A 17,201-nucleotide genomic window follows, 5' to 3' on the forward strand; every position below is an offset into this window, starting at 1 on the left:
CTGCAGCTGATGTGCACTGATGTTGATGTGCAGTGCTGCTCATGCCCACTGATGTGCACTGATGTTCATGTGTGCTGCAGCTGATGTGCACTTCTGCTGATGTGTGCTGCTGCTCAGGTGTGCTGAAGCTGATGCTGTGCTCTGCTGCTCATGTGCACTGCTCCAGCATGTTCTGCTAATCCATTTCTCTACATTCTTCAGCTGTCCTATCATCCCCTCCATGACCACTCAGCTTGTCCTACGGTTGGAATAGTGTTTAATATTTACTGTCCTGACTTTCTCATTCAGCACATTGCACATAGCAGATGATTCTTGTCTACTTTTCACCCCTTTCTCTAGTTACTCATCTCTTATCGGCCACAGAAAATGGATGATCACTCCAATTCCTTGGCAGCTTCTGACATGCACAAAAAACCTATCCTCCAAATTTAGTCATTTTAATGTCAGATTAGACAATAGTATCCTACAAGTAAAACATTTTATTTTCTGTTCAAAATTACACGCTCATCAAATCTATACTTTCCAAATACCTAGTGCTATTTGCTTATAAATTATTTAAAGTTTCTCATATTCACTTTCTCTACAGAGGAGACAAACACTGTGAATCCAGCTGAGGTCTAACTTTTCATTTTAAGGACACATGCTCTCTCCTTTTATATCTGAAAGTGTCACAGTGATACCTTCAAGTCACAAGCTCTTACCCCTATTTATCTAATTGGTAATTTTAAATTACTGTTTAATAACATAGACACTCTGAGGTTTTATACATAGGAGTTTAATCACTAGCTTTCCTAAGTGTGGAGAATCTGTCATTTTTATATAAACCAGTCAATCTTTTCAGGGAGAAAACATTATTTTTCCAAATTACTAATAGAAATAGACAATAGAGGAGAGCATTATAAGAAAAAAAGAAGAATTCCATGAAGAGAAATGTTCAGAAGATACCCCAGGGTCCCTGTAATGTCCTCAGGAGACCCCGGATCTGAGATATGCATCCTTTGTATATGCTAGAGATGACACACGGAAGAAGCCGTTTCATGCCTCTGAAAATACCCACGCAGACTCTGGGCTTCTGAAGGCTGTATGGGTGGGATGTGCTCTTTCAGAGTTTCCTGTGAGACTTGAAGCTTGGCCACAGGTTTTTATTTCTCCACTTCCTCCTTTAGAAGTGAAGAGGATGCCGGAGAAAGGGGTTTGCCTCTCTACACACTCCACACTGACGATCAGACGTCGCTGAAGCCATGACAGGAGGAAAGGAGAACCATGCTCTGTTTGGGCTGGGTGTTTCTTTGGTTTGTTGCAGGAGAGAAGACCGTAGGCTTTAATCATTCAGGTATGGGTTTTCTTCTGCATATTAACACCGCGAGTCCTGTGGTCAAAGTCGGAACTGACAGGCGATCTGATACCTCAGCTGGCTGATCTATTAGTACACAGCATCTTCTCACTCTCAAAAGAGGGAGGGGGAGAGTTCTGGGTCAGGGTTGCTTTCAGCAGATAGCATACCCCTGGGGGATCCCGGTGACCACAGCTGGGGGCTCACTGGGGACATCTAAAATGGAGTAGATGATTCTATTACTCATAGCAAATTAAGACCAGTCCATTGAGAGGTGATCAGAGCATGAACCATTTTCATCTGTGAAACGGACATAGTACACACAGAATACAGAGCTTAGTCATTTGTTATATTGAGTCTGTTCATAATGTAAATGGGAATCCCACCCTCTAACATGTTTCTCTGTGTTGTTTCATTTGCTGTAATTTTCAGCTTGTGCCACCAAAAAACTTCTGTGGACATATTCTGCAAGGGGTGCAGAGAATTTTGTCCTATTTTGTGACTTACAAGAGCTTCAGGAGCAAAAATTCTCCCATATAAGTCAACTGTCACCAACACAAGGTCCTGCTCACAAACCTTGCAGTGGCAGTCAGAAGGACCTATCTGATGTCCAGTGGTACATGCAACCTAGGAGTGGAAGTCCACTAGAGGAGATCAGTAGAAGCTCTCCTCAAATGCAGACCAATTCTCATATTCAGAACAAAGGCATGCTGCATATATTGGTCCCACAGAAGAACAGCATTTGGTCATATATTTGTAGACCCAGAATTAGGTACGTCCCCAAGTCATCCCCGTCTGAAAATATTCTCAACTTTTCTGTTATCTAGACAAGTGCTCACAGGACCTTCTCTGTCTCTTAGGAGGCCCCAGGATATGGCCTGTTGTGTCAAGATAGTCTTAGAAGTTAAGCCTCAGAGAAACGTGTCCTGTGGGAACACAGCACAAGATGAGCAAGTCCTACTTCTTGGTAGTACTGGCTCCATTCATTGTCCCAGTCTCAGCTGCCAAAGTGATGGACAGAGTCCAGAGATGACCTGGTACAAGGTATGGGTGGATTTGCTAAAACTGGTGTAAGTGCATTGTGTTATGATACTGTCTCTATGGGTGTTTTACAGAAACATGAGTTAGAGAGCCTAAGGCCCAGAGCTATTTAAGGGATGGTCTGTGCCTAAGCAAAAGATGTTCTAAAGTGGTTTTGTCTTTATGTAGTGTACAGCTTGTTATTCAGATCAATAGAGTCACCCTTTGGTTCCGTATCAGAGGAAAAGTCAGTATGTAAGAATATCATGGTCTGATAGGGCATAAACAGGTGTCTGTATCCCCAGGACAGGTGAATTCATTGTTCCTGCCTTAGAGAACAACAGGCAATGCTAAGGAAGAGGAAAGGAATTCCCTATAAGCAAGTCTTAAAGGACGTGAGAGTGGAACAATTTCTACAGGGGAGGCCATTGAGGAAGGAAAGAATAGCGAATCACCAAATGACCAGTGACTTGTACAAAGCTGTGGGAGTGGTGGGATGTCCAGAGAAAGGGCACGAGAGAAAGTTTATAATGATCTTGAATAAACTGGTAAGCAAATAGTAAAAGCAAAAACATTCGATGTTTTCACCATGCTATAGTTTTCTCAAGTGCTTGCCTACCTCTGAATGCCCATCCAATGGAGCCTTATTGGTACACACCTCCTCCAACAAGGCCACACCTCCTAATCCTTCCCAAATAGTTCCACCAACTGGGAACCAAGCATTCAAATACATTATCTTTTGGGGCCAGTCTCATTGCAACTGCTGCACATAGTGGCTTCTGAATACATCATGTCCTCTCATTCAGGCCAGTAGGATTCCTGTCCATAGCTATGTTTACATGCTGTGGTGGTTTGAATATGCTTGGCTTAGGGAGTGGCACTATTAGGAGGTGTGGCCTTGTTGGAGTGGGTATGGCCTTCTTGGAGGAAGTGTGTCCCTTTGGGGAGTGGGGCTTTGAGACCCTCTTCCTATCTGTGAGATAGTCTTTGCCTGCTTGCCTTCTGAACAAGATGTAGAACTCTCAGCTCCTTCTCCAGCGCCATGTCTGCCTGGATGCTGCTATGCTTACTGCCATGATGAGAATGGGCTGATCCTATGAACCTATAAGACAGCCCCCATTAAATGTTGTCCTTTATAACAGTTGCCTTGGTCATGGAGTCTGTCAAAGAAGTGAAACACTAAGACAGAAGTTGGTACCAGGTACTGAGGTATTGCTGTGATGGTCCCGATCACGCTTTTATTTGGAAGAATGTGGCTTTGGGGACTTTGGAAGGTAGTGGAATGCTTTAAGTGGGGCTTAATGGGGCATCCTATTAGGAATATGGAAGACATTGGTGTTGAGGGGGATTGGAACTGTGTAGATCTGGTAGCTCAAGAAGTTTCAGAGGAGGAGAATGTTACTATATGGCCTAGAGACTGTTTTTGTGATAGTTTGATGAAGAATGTGGCTTTCTTGCCATTGCCCTGAAGCTAAGGCAAAGAGATTTTGATTAATTGTATTAACAAAGGAAATCTCAGAAAAACCCCCCATAGACTTTGTCCTCTGGTTCACTCTCCCGAAGAGCGTTTTGATAAAGCTCACAGCCAGCATCAAAAGAAAAAATACAAAATGTTTGGTTTAATAAATAAAGGGGCACCAGGAAGTGAAAAAGAGCTGAATCATGTGTTCAAGGAGATAAACAGATTAATGGGGTGATGATCTCAGGGCAAGATACAGCCACCTAAGCTTATAGCTTGTGTTTGCAGTTTAACAGACACCTTGACCAAAGCAACTCTTATAAAGGACAGCATTTAGTTGGGGCTGGATCACAGGTTCAGAGGTTCAGTCCATTATCATCATGGCAGGAAGAATGGCAGCATCCAGGAAGACATGGTGCTGGAGAAAGAGATGAGAGTTCTACATTCACAGATAGCTAGGAGGATCTCAAAGCCCCACCCAAAGTGACACAGCCACTCAAACAAGGTCACACCCACTCTGACAAGGCCACACCCCCTAACAGTGCCACTCTCTGGGCCAAGCATATTCAAACCCCCATACCATTCTTTTTTGTAAGAACTACAACCAAACAGTGTGAGGAGCATTCTCTTGTGTGTTTAGGATTAGAGTTTGTAACCCATGTCCCTAACTTTATGCTCACTCCTGTTAGATTCTAATACTAATATATTGGTTTTAGCTCATTATTCTGTGTTTAGAAACTTGGGGCTTTGATTTTATAATTCTATAAGCCAGTGTACTAGGTATCATTCTCAGAGTTTTGAAACTGATAGATTAAATGTGACCATTTGATTCTTTTAAAGATGATTTTAATTATTATTGAAAATAAATATATTATATACCATATATTCTGATAATGGGTTCCCCTTTCCCAACTCTTCCCAGGTCACCCCACCTGGCCCCTATCCACCCAAATCCACACCTCATCTTTCTTTGCCATTACAGAGCAAATAGGCAACTATAAATCCAAACAAACCAGAAAGGACAAACATACAGATGCAAATACACACACACACACACACACACATACACACACACACACACACACACACACGCGCGCACGCACACACAGAAATCCCTTAAAAACACAAATTCTACATTGTAATATAACAAAGCAAAATCTGTAAGATCAAAAAAAAGTATGGGGAGGAGGGAGGAGCAAGCTTGAATGACAGCTTTTTCTCTTGGCTCTGGGTTCTGGAACGTTCTCCCAGGTGCACATTGCCATCTCTTAGGGTATTACTGTTCAGGTATTTGAAAAGGCACTCACATGTCCTATTATTCAGCTTATAAGTAGCTTATTGTTTAACAGGGGATCATGTAAGTATTGTCCAAATTATACCATAAAGATCGAATGTACTTCCTATAGTGCCTTGAACCTCTAATCTGAGTTCTCAAATATGCAGGAAAATGAGATGACTTTTATAAGCTCTTAGTTAGTGAACACAAGCTGGCTGATAGTAACCATCTCCTCCTTTCCAGCTGGTCATACACCATCTGTTGAATAATTTACTCAGTACGTTGCCTGGGAACTGACCTTGGGCCCATAATTTAAAATGTTTGGTTTATTAGTTGCCATGGATTATATTAAAATGAATTATTACTACAGGACTCAAGCATAAGTTTAGCATTGTCAGGTGATTGGAGCAAGATACTGTGCAAGGGTTCTTACTAAGAAAGAAGAACATCACAACAGAGATAGAGCAAGGAACCAATTCAATGCAAGATTGGCAAACTCCCCAGTGTGATAGAAGCAGAGTTCTTGCATGGTATAAACTCCATGCAAGATTGGAAATGGAACCCTGCTGGCATGTTTGAACTTTCCCGTTGTGCATTCTGATCCAGAAAAATAACAGTGAGGGTAGAGTGAAGCGAGGAGAAACTCTCACGGGAGAAGAGGAATAATCACATGCTTTGACAAGGGACAAGTTAAGGAAACAATCATAATATTTTCAAATTTGGGGCCTCAAAATAATTCATGATGTTTGCCAAGTTGTAGACAGTAAAAACTGGTTTGATCATAGATAGCAAAGATACAATCTGCTTAAATCCAGACATGATGATGATGGTGAGTAGCCATTTCAAGTCCATCAAGGAGAATGGGCTGAAAATATAGACCCAGGAAGTCCCCCAGAACAGGTGGGGGAAGCCCAGATAGAAAGCACTATTCCTTGATAACTCTACAGTTTTGGGGGGCTCCCTAGTCCTGTGCTGCCTAGTAGTAAAACTTCTGGATAGTACATTACAAAATCATGATTGCTCTCTCACTACGAATGGTTTTGTTCTTACATGCATCACTAACATCTGGTTTTCACTTCTTCTTTCTAGTACCCCCAACTCTCCACACAGGCTACACTGCGGGTGCTCCCCCTCTGTGCTTTTATTTTCTACTGCTCCTCCTCCGAGCACAACACAGTACTTTGAGCAGACATCTCTGCCTCTCTTTCCTGCGGGTCTTTCATGTGACTGAATAGACTGATGAGTTCCACATCTCTCCCCCTGCTTCTTTGACATTTCTTTTGAGTTCTGTTTCACAAAGTCTTTTAATGATGCACACTATCTATATAGAGGAACAGGTCTATTTGGCTACCGTCTGCGTCTTTCTTAGTGATGGCGCATTGTGTCATCACCACATCAGATTATCAAGAGATCTATTGCCCACAGTCTACACTCTGCTCCATGTATGCTCTTAGTGGGCTCTCTAAAGCTTTATATCTGGACTTTTCTTCTTATTCACTTCTGGAGTGTTCTTGACCGTCACAATCACCTGATAAATATTTAAGTTTTCTGTCTCTGTCTCTTGCCCTGCCTTTTTCTCCTGTCCTGTAACTACTCTCTATGACCCTCTCAGGCTCTTTGGCATCCCGGGAGAAGTTCTTTCTTGGGCCACAGGAACTGCTCCAGACACTTGGAGGAGGGGGAATTCCTTATTCTACCTGTGTGAAGGCTAGTGGAAGGGAAATTCCTCAAGCAATAAATAAGACTCTTAGTCAGAAAAATGATGTTTGATATTCAGTTCTTCATTTACCAGGCATGCTCTTGTTAGTTTTTAAACTTTAAAATACTTGTCTCCTCATTTGTAAAATAAACAGAGATAAAAATCCATGTGAATCCCAAGTCAGAGACTCCTTTAGGTAAGTGATAGGTCATATGGAGAGGAAGCAGAAAGGTGGTTCAAGAGAGAGGCAGTCTGAGAGGAATTGTCCTTTAGGTGAGAAACTTATTAGGGACACTAGTGAAACCATAGACTACACTCTCCATCAGTCTCCCAAGGCAATGCAAGGGGTCCTTTCCTAGAGGTTTCTGAGGGAGGCAGTGTGCCCTACATCAGGATATTTGGCCCACTGGGAGAGTTGAGAGAAGAGGAAGACTGGACATCACTCACAGCAGCTGACTTGATGTGGAAGGCAGTGGTTTCTGGGAGGTTTGTGATCTAATGAGAACCACATGGAGTCCTGTGGAAGGGAGAGTTTCGCAATCCAGGTTGTTGTCTCCCCTTTCTCCTTTCTTTAAATTATAATTGTAAAAGATCTACTCTTGATGCTCGTAGGAAAGGTGGAAGGTCATGTGTCATAGAAGCATCCTATAGCGAGCTAGGTTGCAGGAGTCAGGACAGTGTGTGAGAAATCTTTCCTTGGGTATTGACTGAGCCCCCACAGTGCCCTAAAAACCCTGGTGATAGGAAGTAGTTATAATAGTCTTTACTTCAGACTCCAAGAACTCCATAGCCAGTTGTAGACACTTTTCTGAAAATGTCTTATCACATGACTTTCCTGCTTTAAAACCTTTCTTGCTCTGGGCTCTCCTAAATTCACACATCCTTAAGGAAGCCGTTTACTAGAGAAACAAAGATCAAACACATTCTGAGTCCACCTTGGGCTTCTTAGCCATCTTTCCCATACCCAAACTTTACTTTACATGTCCTACGGTGGCATTGATATTTAATTGGTTCCTCTGCATTCTTCACAACTCTGCTCAGACTCAAGGAGGTAGCCCTGTTTTATGTGAGCTGAGATCTGCTGCTGCCAAGTGCTCCCTGAGTGATGTGATAGAAGAGCTCGAGACTCAGAGCCTGGAGGCTCAGTGTCCGCTGGGTGAAGCGACTCATGTTTACTCCCTATATGTACCCATGACTCTCTTGATTCCACTCTTGTTACTCCCTACCAACTTGCTTCCTATGGCCAATGACTATTTTTAACAACTATAGACAAGGCGTACCCATCGCATCCTTACTGTAAAAAGGTAGTGCCCATAGCAGCTGATTGCCTCCGAGCTTCTGGAGATGTAAAATGGCTGCTCTGCTGGGAGCAAGGGATGATTTTGTTCTCAGATTAATCTGAGTCCTCTTGAAGCTGTGGCTGGAGCTGCAGTCTGCGTTCTGGGGAAATCATGGATCACACAGAGTGTGATCCCCCAGGGAAAGACAGGTGTCTAAAGGAGCCATAGCCCAGAATGAGACTGGATCGGTCTGTGAGGAACTACAGAAATCTCGTGAGGGATTCTAAGAGACATCTTCTTGTTGGACCCTAAGTTCAGAGTTTCTGAAGCTTTGCTATGTGTGAAATGAATACCAGTAAGAACTCTGAGGTTACAGAATGGTGTTCATTTTCCTCTCTTCTGGATTAGGATGGAAGACTACTTCCCGAGCACAAGAAAAATCCAATTGAGATGGAAGATATTTATGATTTTCATCAAGGCTTGTATGTATGTGATTACACCCAGTCAGACAATGTGAGTTCCTGGACAGTGCGAGCTGTGGTTCAAGTAAGAACCATTGGTAAGTGGCCTTTTCTGAACTCTTGGTTGACCAGCGAAAACCATCTTTATTTGGTTAAGTGATTATTTTCCTTTAGACTAAAAATAAGAGATAGCCACACACTGGCAACCATTAAAGGGTTGCGTGCTGGCAAACCCAGTATCTCCATCCACTGAGGTTTTATCACACAGAGAGGCTCAGCTCTGGGTCATGTTCATCTTGAGGTGGGGGTCTCTATTCCTTTCTCTCTGGTTTAAGTTTTGAAATAAATTCAAATATGCATTAGATGTATTCTACATGAAGCCTTAAGTGACATCCACGTACCTGTTTAAAATGCGTTCATGTTTTTTTTTTCACATGTTTAAAATCTTGTGTATCTCTTTTTAAGAAAAGGAACATCATTGCTACAGCTTAAGATCTGTGCCCCATCTGCTTCCCAGGAGGCACTGAAAAATCATAGTCTACCTTCCTAACGCTATGACTCTTTAATATGGTTCCCCGTGTTATGGTCAGACCCAACCACAAAATTATTTTGTTGCTATTTCATAACTGTAATTTTGCTACTGTTATGGATTGAAACCCAAATACCTGTGTTTTCTGATAGTCTTAGGCCACCCCTGTGAGCCCTAAAGGGGTCTTGACCCACAGGTTGAGAACCTCTCGTCTTGATTAAATTTATGCTTCTTGTGGTTTTTTGTCCATACATGCATGCATCTATTGACAAAATACAGTCCTTCCTTTTGCATCTTAGGCACACACTGTTACACGGAGATGCTTTCCAGTTGGCACCGCTTATTCATGATGAGCAAAATTTAAATATTCCTAAATAACATTGGGGGCCATAGACCTTTTGATTGGTATCAAGTAACGTTCTTACTTCCTCCCCTCCAATTTATTCTTCCCCAACTAACAAAATAACAAATGTCTCACCATATATATATATATATTAATCTTTTCGATCGAGTTTTCTCTGGCTCCTCCCTTGTGTCATTTTTACCAGCTCTACAAATAATGGCATAGCCAAACGGTAACTGTAAATTATTCAGTCTTGTATTCTGGGGTCAAAACATAACAGAATTAGTCACTGATGCTTTGTTCCTAAGAACAATAGAGTAGTTGACTTAGTTCTTAGTGAAAACCTTGATGGAGTTTACTCCTGGTTTTCTTACCATAAGCTGCAGTCCAGTGGGTATACATCAAGGTACAGTCCAGTTGGGGTAGATTAACATCGAGACATACCTGTTTATTTCCAGGCCCTTGCCCTTTTTATGGCTTTATCATGTATGGGAGTCCTCCTTAAAAGAGAGATTCTATGCACAGACAATACTGTGATGTGTGAATATTCTTGTATGCAGACATCACAAGTCCCTAACTTCTTATGGTAGAATTTACTTTCCTCTCTCATTTGAAGGTCTACTTCAGTTATGCTGGTCATTCCTGTCTTGTCGGCCATGCTTAATTCTTACCTAATGATTTCTTCCTGCACGCCCACAGAACAGACACAAAATGTGTGTGTTAACTTTGGATTAAGGATCAGTCCTCTGACCTCTCAAACATGACTGTGTTATGGGTGAGAGAGATAGAAAACAGGAGGTCACCATCCAGTGCAGAAAGAGAGGAAGGAGCAGAGGGGCATGGATAAGGTCCGAGTCTTAGTTAGGGTTTTACTGCTGTGAACAGACACCATGACCAAGGCAAGTCTTATAAAGGACAACATTTAATTGGGGGGCTGGCTTACAGGTTCAGAGGTTCAATCCAGTATCATCAAGGTGGAAACATGGCAACAACTAGGCAGGCTTGGTACAGGAGGAGTTGAGAGTTCTACATCTTCATCTAAGGCGGCTAGCAGAATACTGACTCCCAGGCAGCTAGGACAAGGCAGCTAGTAAAGACCATGCCCACAGTGACACACCTAATCCAACAAGGCCACACCTCCCAACAATGCCACTTCCTGGGCCAAGCATTTATAAACCATCACAGTCCACCAGGTCCAACATTGTTGACCAACATCCAAGTCAGAGCCCTGGGAAAAGAAAAGTGTGCACCTTGTTCATGTCATTAGGAAAAGAAGAGTGTGTGGTGCCATTCACTGTGTTGTCAGGAGCAGAAGCACCACTCATGTCCAGGATTCATGAGAAAACACCACACATAGGAGGGAGAGAAGACCAGAGAACAGACATCAAGTAGGGGTTGGGGTCTGACGGCAGGGTCTACTCCATCCTTGAAGCTGGTTTCAAGTTGTTGGTTCATTCTTCTTTGTCTCTGTGTGGAGATTTTTGTTTGTTTGTTCATTTCTTTCCTTATTTGAGTAAAGGTCTCTCTGTGTATACCAAGGTAGAATAATTCACACGTAGCCTAAGTTGGCCTCAGACTCATTATCTCTAGCCTCAGCCTCCTCAGTGCTGGGATCATAGACCTGTGTGACCACATCTGACAGCTTAGGAGTTTTTATTCAAGGGACAAGAGAAGACCACTCAGTTTTGCAATGCATGGACAGGCTTGTACCTAGTGCAGATCACTTTGATTAACATGAAGAAGTAACATTTTTGAGAGTAAGTTTTTAGGCAGGAGAGACATGGTTAATTCAGGCAGTTGCCAGGAGGGACATGACAAGGGGCATGAATTGGAAGAGAGGAATGGTAGAAATATATAGGAGATGATTCCATGAGAATGTAGGGCCTGGGATTAGAAGAAGCCAAGGATGGGAATCAGGGCTGCATTGCCTTCTACTGATAGTGGGCAAGGTGGGAGTCAGTGCAGTCAGCAAGCATGACAGATGGTGAAGAAACCCCAGGAGGCAGACGGAACAGAGTTACTGAGTCAACAGAGCACCCTGTGTTTTACAAAACAAATGAAGAGAAGAAAGAACAGACATTCTAGTTTTCTGTGAGGGTACGTCAGTAAATGCTGTTTAATGAGAATGGAAGACAGAGGAGATGCTAATTTGGAAGGACTTCAAAACGTTGCAATGAAGAGGGGTTATTAGATTAACGATGGAGATCTCGGCTGGGGATGGGAATATGAGAATGGCCAAGTCAAGGAGCAGGTTCCCGAGCCCCTGAAGTACTTCCAACATGTGTAAAATAGGGTGAAGCAGTAAGATCTTCATGAAACATACCCTGGTGGGTTGGGTGTCCATGGGAGGGAGAGTTTGTGGTGTGCTAGCAAAATACCTTTGGAGGCCAAGACTGCCAGGAGAAGGATTGTGTGAGTCCGGTGGGTGCTGATGGCTCGAGAGAAACGGGGTAGCTGAGGAAGACTGTGAGGATGGAAAGTGAGGAAGCCCATGAGAACTGAGAGCCAAGGTGTTGTGGTAGAAACCATAGCTTTTCATGGGAGATAGAACACCTTCAAGAGAAAGCAGGCCAATGGAGGTGCATTTGGAACTTTGTGGCAGGAAGATAAAGGGCAAGTAAAACCAGAGACGAGATGCATCGTGCCTTCATACTAAGGTCAACCGTGAGTTTAAGGGTTGCTGGGTGGGTGGTTTGGAAGCTCGGTTCCTTGGGCGGGTTCTTCCTCTTGGCTGGTGACTCAGCCAAATGGCAACAAAAAGAAACCTTCCTGTAGGAGACACAGATGGAAGTTCAAGTCTGCAGTGAGCAGCACTGACTGAGGAGACCGTGTACCACAGGAAATACGGATTCATGAAGAACTAGTTTTTACCTAACATTTGTAGCTTGGTGTACCAGCCAATTCATGGGCAAGCTTGTGTTCATGTGTGTGCCTGCATGCATGTATGTGTGTGTGTGTGTGTGTGTGTGTGTGTGTGCGTGTGTGGGTGTGCATGTGTGTGTTTGTAGGTCAGAGTACAAACTTGGGTTTTACTTCTTGGGTATGACCCATCAGTTTCTGCTAAGACAGAATTTCACACTGTCCTGTAACTTGTCATGTAAGCCAGGCTGTCTAACCGGTGAGCCCGAGGTGTCTGTGCAATTCGACTTCTCCACACTAGAATCACAAGCATGCTCACCATGCCCAGGGGGGAGAGGGCAATATTTTGAGAGTTCCATGGATCAAACTCAGCAACTTGTGTTGTTGTAAGCGTTGTGCCACCTGAGCTCTCTCCCCAGTCCTGAGGAAGCAAACTTCTGAGTAGAAATCCTAATTCCAAGATTTATGCATCCTGGGTAAAATTTAAAAGAAAAGAAAAGAAAAGAAAAGAAAAGAAAAGAAAAGAAAAGAAAAGAAAAGAAAAGAAAAGAAAAGAAAAGAAAAGAAAAGAGAACACCAACATCTTCTATCAGTGTTGATGTAATAGCCCCAAAACTTCAGCGAGCAGGCCTTCAGACTTCTCAACGCAAAGGGTGAATTTTGTTTTCAACTTTCAGATAAGGACATCAATGTGAAGCCGGACATTCTGGATCCCATTACAGACACAGTGGACGTAGAGCTTGGTAAGCTACCTGGTTATTACCATCCCTGGATGACTCTGTGATTCAGGGAATATATCGGAGGATGACATGAAGATTGATTAGACTTCTGAGCTAGAGTATTCGCTGTGTACCTTCACTTGGCCCCGACAAGTTTTGTTGCCCTTCATGGTTTCTTAATCCTGAACCTCAGGCATCAGATTTGCCTCTCACTATGGAGTCCTGATCTTCCTTTGAGGTAGCGTGAGGAAACATTGTAAGTGCCTGATGAGTTAAAGAAGATGAAGTGGTTTTATATTTTAGATGCACAGGTTTCCATGTAGGTAATAATGTATGAATTCATCAAGTTAGCATTGACCCCTGTGACTATGACTTCCTTAAGACAATTATAGAAAAACAGTTCAACTCTTGCTCAAATGGATTCCAAAATGGTGCCTTCTTCTGGATGGAGGAGACACTGACTTTCTTCTGGCTGCCTTTTATTTTGTCAACTACATTTATTGTTTTACACACAGCAGAGTAGAAATTGTTATGCTTGAAAGAAATAGTGCAATGGTTACCATTTTAAATGTGGATGACTTAAGTACAAAGAAATATAAACAAATTATTATGACAGCATAAGATCAGTAGGTGGCGGCAGTGGCACATCCTGGGGCTAGGAATAGCAGGGGGTGAAGAGGAAAAACAGGAGCCTGGAAAGGAGAGAAACACACAGCCTGGTTGTGTACAGCATTAGTGAATCTTAAGGCATTGCTAGTGGGAAAGATCAAGATCCAAAGATGAGCTTGCAAGGGGATTCCTCACCCACTCATACACAAGCCAATTCTAACTGGAGGATAATTTGCACTAGAGATTGGGGAATGGGAAGGGTAGAAAGAGGGAGGGTGGTCCAATAACATGCATGCCACATCCATCTATCCATCCATCCGTCCATCCACCCATCCATCAATCCATTGTGTGGTATGCTGAACCCCTGAGAATCGAAATGATTCCTTCCCTACACTGCACACACCTTACACTGAACCTTCTGCAAGGCCAGTTGATAGCAAGAACCTCAATGATTGTGGAAGGGTTAGATGCTCCAGATCCATAGCCTTGTTACAATTTATCTTGGGCCTTTTATGGCTATAGTAATGTCCGTGAGAAAGCACAGTTCTCATTTCAAAGGTGACAACAAGCTGTTTACTCTGGAGTCCAATGTGAGTTGGGTGTGACCCAGGAACACAGATTTGGGTTATCCCAAATCCATATTCCAATGAGATAACAGTTCCATAAAGCTTTATGGTAACAGGAAAAAGAAAATAATAAATTAAGACTTTTTTTCTAATACAGTGGGGGAAAAGGTCAGATACACAGGCTGCAGCTCATTAAGGAGGCCTCAGCTGTTTGACAACAGTTTTAACATTTTGGTTGGCAGAAGCCAGTGGTCTTTTATGCTAATACATTCTTTAAAAACTTATACATCCTAATCATTATAAGGATGTTAAGTCAGCTATGGAGGTGGGCAAGGAATGACTGTTAAGGAGGGCGAGAAGGCCCAAGATCACTTGTCACAATGCTGTAGACCTGGAGCATGCCAATCCTTTGACAATCATGAAAGTTCTAACCATTAATTGGCCTTGCAGAAGGTTCCATGTAAGGTGTGTGTGTGTTTATTTTTGTTTGCTCTATAAAAGAATTTCCATTCACAGTAACCTCAAGGCATTGATTCAATATGTAACTATCAGCTAGTTGAATGATCTTTTTAATGTATCTTACACATCATCACTAATGTTAAAGACTAGGTTGAAGAGTAGTCTGTTCACAGAGCTCCAACTTGATTGTGAATTTCCTCATGTTAGGGACATAGCTACACATTTGAGATACACAACTTAGCCACAAGGGACAGTTGTAAGCAGAACTGTGTTGCTGAGTGGATGTGTTAATGCCATTTGACTGACACCTACTTATATCCTGATGCAGCCTTAGGGTCTTTTCCCATAACATCAATGTTCTGATATGTTCCCCCTCCTGTTTTCTTGACCTCTGCATTTTCAGGAAAGCCTTTAACTCTCCCTTGCAGAGTACAGTTTGGCTTCCAAAGATTTTCAAAGCCTGTAATAAAGTGGTATGTCAAAGAATCTACACAGGAGTGGGAAATGCCAGTATTTGAGGAGAAAAGGTAAGAAAAAGATTGTGAACTTTAGCCACTGTGACCCAAACTAGTGTTTTCAACCCTTTAGAAATTGCTAAAACAGAGTTTATGGTGGTGGGGAAGCCACTCGTGCCTACTAGTGGTGAAAATAGAAATATGCAAACTCTATCTATCTATCTATCTATCTATCTATCTATCTATCTATCTATCTATCTATCCATCCATCCATCTATCTCTTATCTCTCATCTATCATATTTATTTAAAATCCAGAGGCACTCCATTTCTCATGAGGCCATAAAGTAAAGTAGATACGCAGAAGATTTAGTCAATGATGGAATAATATATAATAGTAGACCCTCTAAGACTGTATCACTTAGTGATGTTAGAGACATATCGCCTGTGTTAAATACCCTGTGATGTTTGCACAATGGTTTCAAATACCTTAGACCATGTTATAGTGTTTTTAATTTAATTTAATTTTTTTGAGCCTTAGAGGAGAGATGTCTGTCTTGGAATACTAGCAGGCTAAAACATTTTATGATAACTTGACTTCATTTGTTATCTGTGACTAACAGACACCCCAGAGCTTATAGGAGAGAGAACTTGACCAGTTGAAAGGAAAACTGTAGACCTTCAGAGCCAAGACCTCCAATGTCTAGAAAAGTAAGTCTCTATCTTAGAGCAAAGGAGCTGGGACCCATCATGGCCAGTCAGACATGTCAATAGCAGATGTGTCCTACCAATTTTCTATATTAGACCCCTGTCCAGATAAGAATCCACAGCATGTTCTCTCTAGTTTTTCAAGGATTTCACTGGACCAGTGTAATACTTTGAAAATTATAGATAAACAGTAAAGGAAAGATTTTACTGAAGGGAACGCCATTTAGCAAGAGGTTCCAAGATCAAGGAAAACACTGGATTTCAAACTGATGCTGCATGAGAGTCTATGTAGGAGAAGTGAGGCCGAGCCCAGGTTCTCAAGCCACCCCACCTGTGGATTCCAGTCTGCTTTCCAGGAGTGGCAAGGTGACTCTGGCCCTCTGTGAGGGAGGCCCCATCTCCTAGGTATGTGACTGAAAACCTCATTTTTCAAGGTCACCATAAGCAACAGATGAGGTAGAAGCCACATGTACCTCAGAATGTGTGGCAAGCAGAAAGCTCCTGTGGACTAATTGTAGGGTCGCAGCAGCATGACGCATCTGAACACAGTCCCTTAGTGTGACCAATGAATGATGCAGTTGTAGAAAACGGGAACTAAGTAAATGCAGAGAGTCACCGCTTTCTGGGTGGGGCAGAGATCTGGGTGCCAGGCTGGAGGTGGGACATACTGAAGGATGATGTCACTACTGTGGCCAGCACCACTCTTCCTCCTCTGAGCGTTGCCCCTGACACTATTCTCATATCCTGACTCCTTAGAGTTTGTGTTTGTGAAGGAGGAAGAGATTAAAGAGTCCATGGTGCTCAGCCAAGTACCCGGTAGCAAGCCTCAAGAGGAATTAGGTGGTGTGTGTGTGTGTGTGTGTGTGTGTGTGTGTGTGTGTAGGTATAGGTGTATGTACACATAAGTGTACTTGGCATTTGGAGGCTACGGGTAAATCTCATCTTTCATTCCTCAAAGATCACTAATCTTGTTTGGGGTTGGGGGTGGGGAGCAGAATTTCTTCCTGACTGAAGTAGGCTGGCTGGCCAGTGAGCCATACGGATCCACTTCTGTCTGCCTTCCCAATGCTGGCATTACACGTACATGCTACCACACCTGGCTTTTTACATGTGCTCCGGGGATTAAATTTAGGGCTTCATGCTTGGGAAGGAAATAGTGTATAGACGGAGACTGTTCATAAATTATCGATATTCTTCCTTCCCAAAGGGGGATTCTTACAATGAAGTCCAGAGGAGAGCCACAAGTAACACGTGCTTTAGCAGATTCCATCAGTTGATCCAGGACAACCCTTCTCTGTCTGTTTCTAATCTTCTACAGTCGTCCTCTCATGAGAGATTCCCACTGTCAGCTTCCTTTCTTCTTTCTTTCTTTCTTTCTTTCTTTCTTTCTTTCTTTCTTTCTTTCTTTCTTTCTTTCTTTCTTTCTTT

At 42.7% G+C, this 17,201-nt stretch overlaps 1 protein-coding gene across 1 annotated transcript in view; it reads left to right on the forward strand.

Annotated features, from left to right (window-relative positions):
• The window catches only part of Il18rap (interleukin 18 receptor accessory protein), a 29,519-nt gene that overhangs the window by 5,614 nt on the left and 6,704 nt on the right, over positions 1–17,201 (forward strand). Inside the window, exons 4-9 of the mRNA XM_021199224.1 lie at positions 1,167–1,333; positions 1,766–2,105; positions 2,194–2,377; positions 8,476–8,626; positions 12,937–13,002; positions 15,016–15,139. Coding sequence (XP_021054883.1) covers positions 1,264–1,333; positions 1,766–2,105; positions 2,194–2,377; positions 8,476–8,626; positions 12,937–13,002; positions 15,016–15,139 — 935 coding nt within the window. The 5' untranslated portion in view covers positions 1,167–1,263. The remainder of the gene's footprint in view (positions 1–1,166; positions 1,334–1,765; positions 2,106–2,193; positions 2,378–8,475; positions 8,627–12,936; positions 13,003–15,015; positions 15,140–17,201) is intronic.

This window comes from Mus pahari, chromosome 5 (assembly GCF_900095145.1).
Source record: "Mus pahari chromosome 5, PAHARI_EIJ_v1.1, whole genome shotgun sequence".
In the NCBI taxonomy this organism is placed as follows: domain Eukaryota; kingdom Metazoa; phylum Chordata; class Mammalia; order Rodentia; family Muridae; genus Mus; species Mus pahari.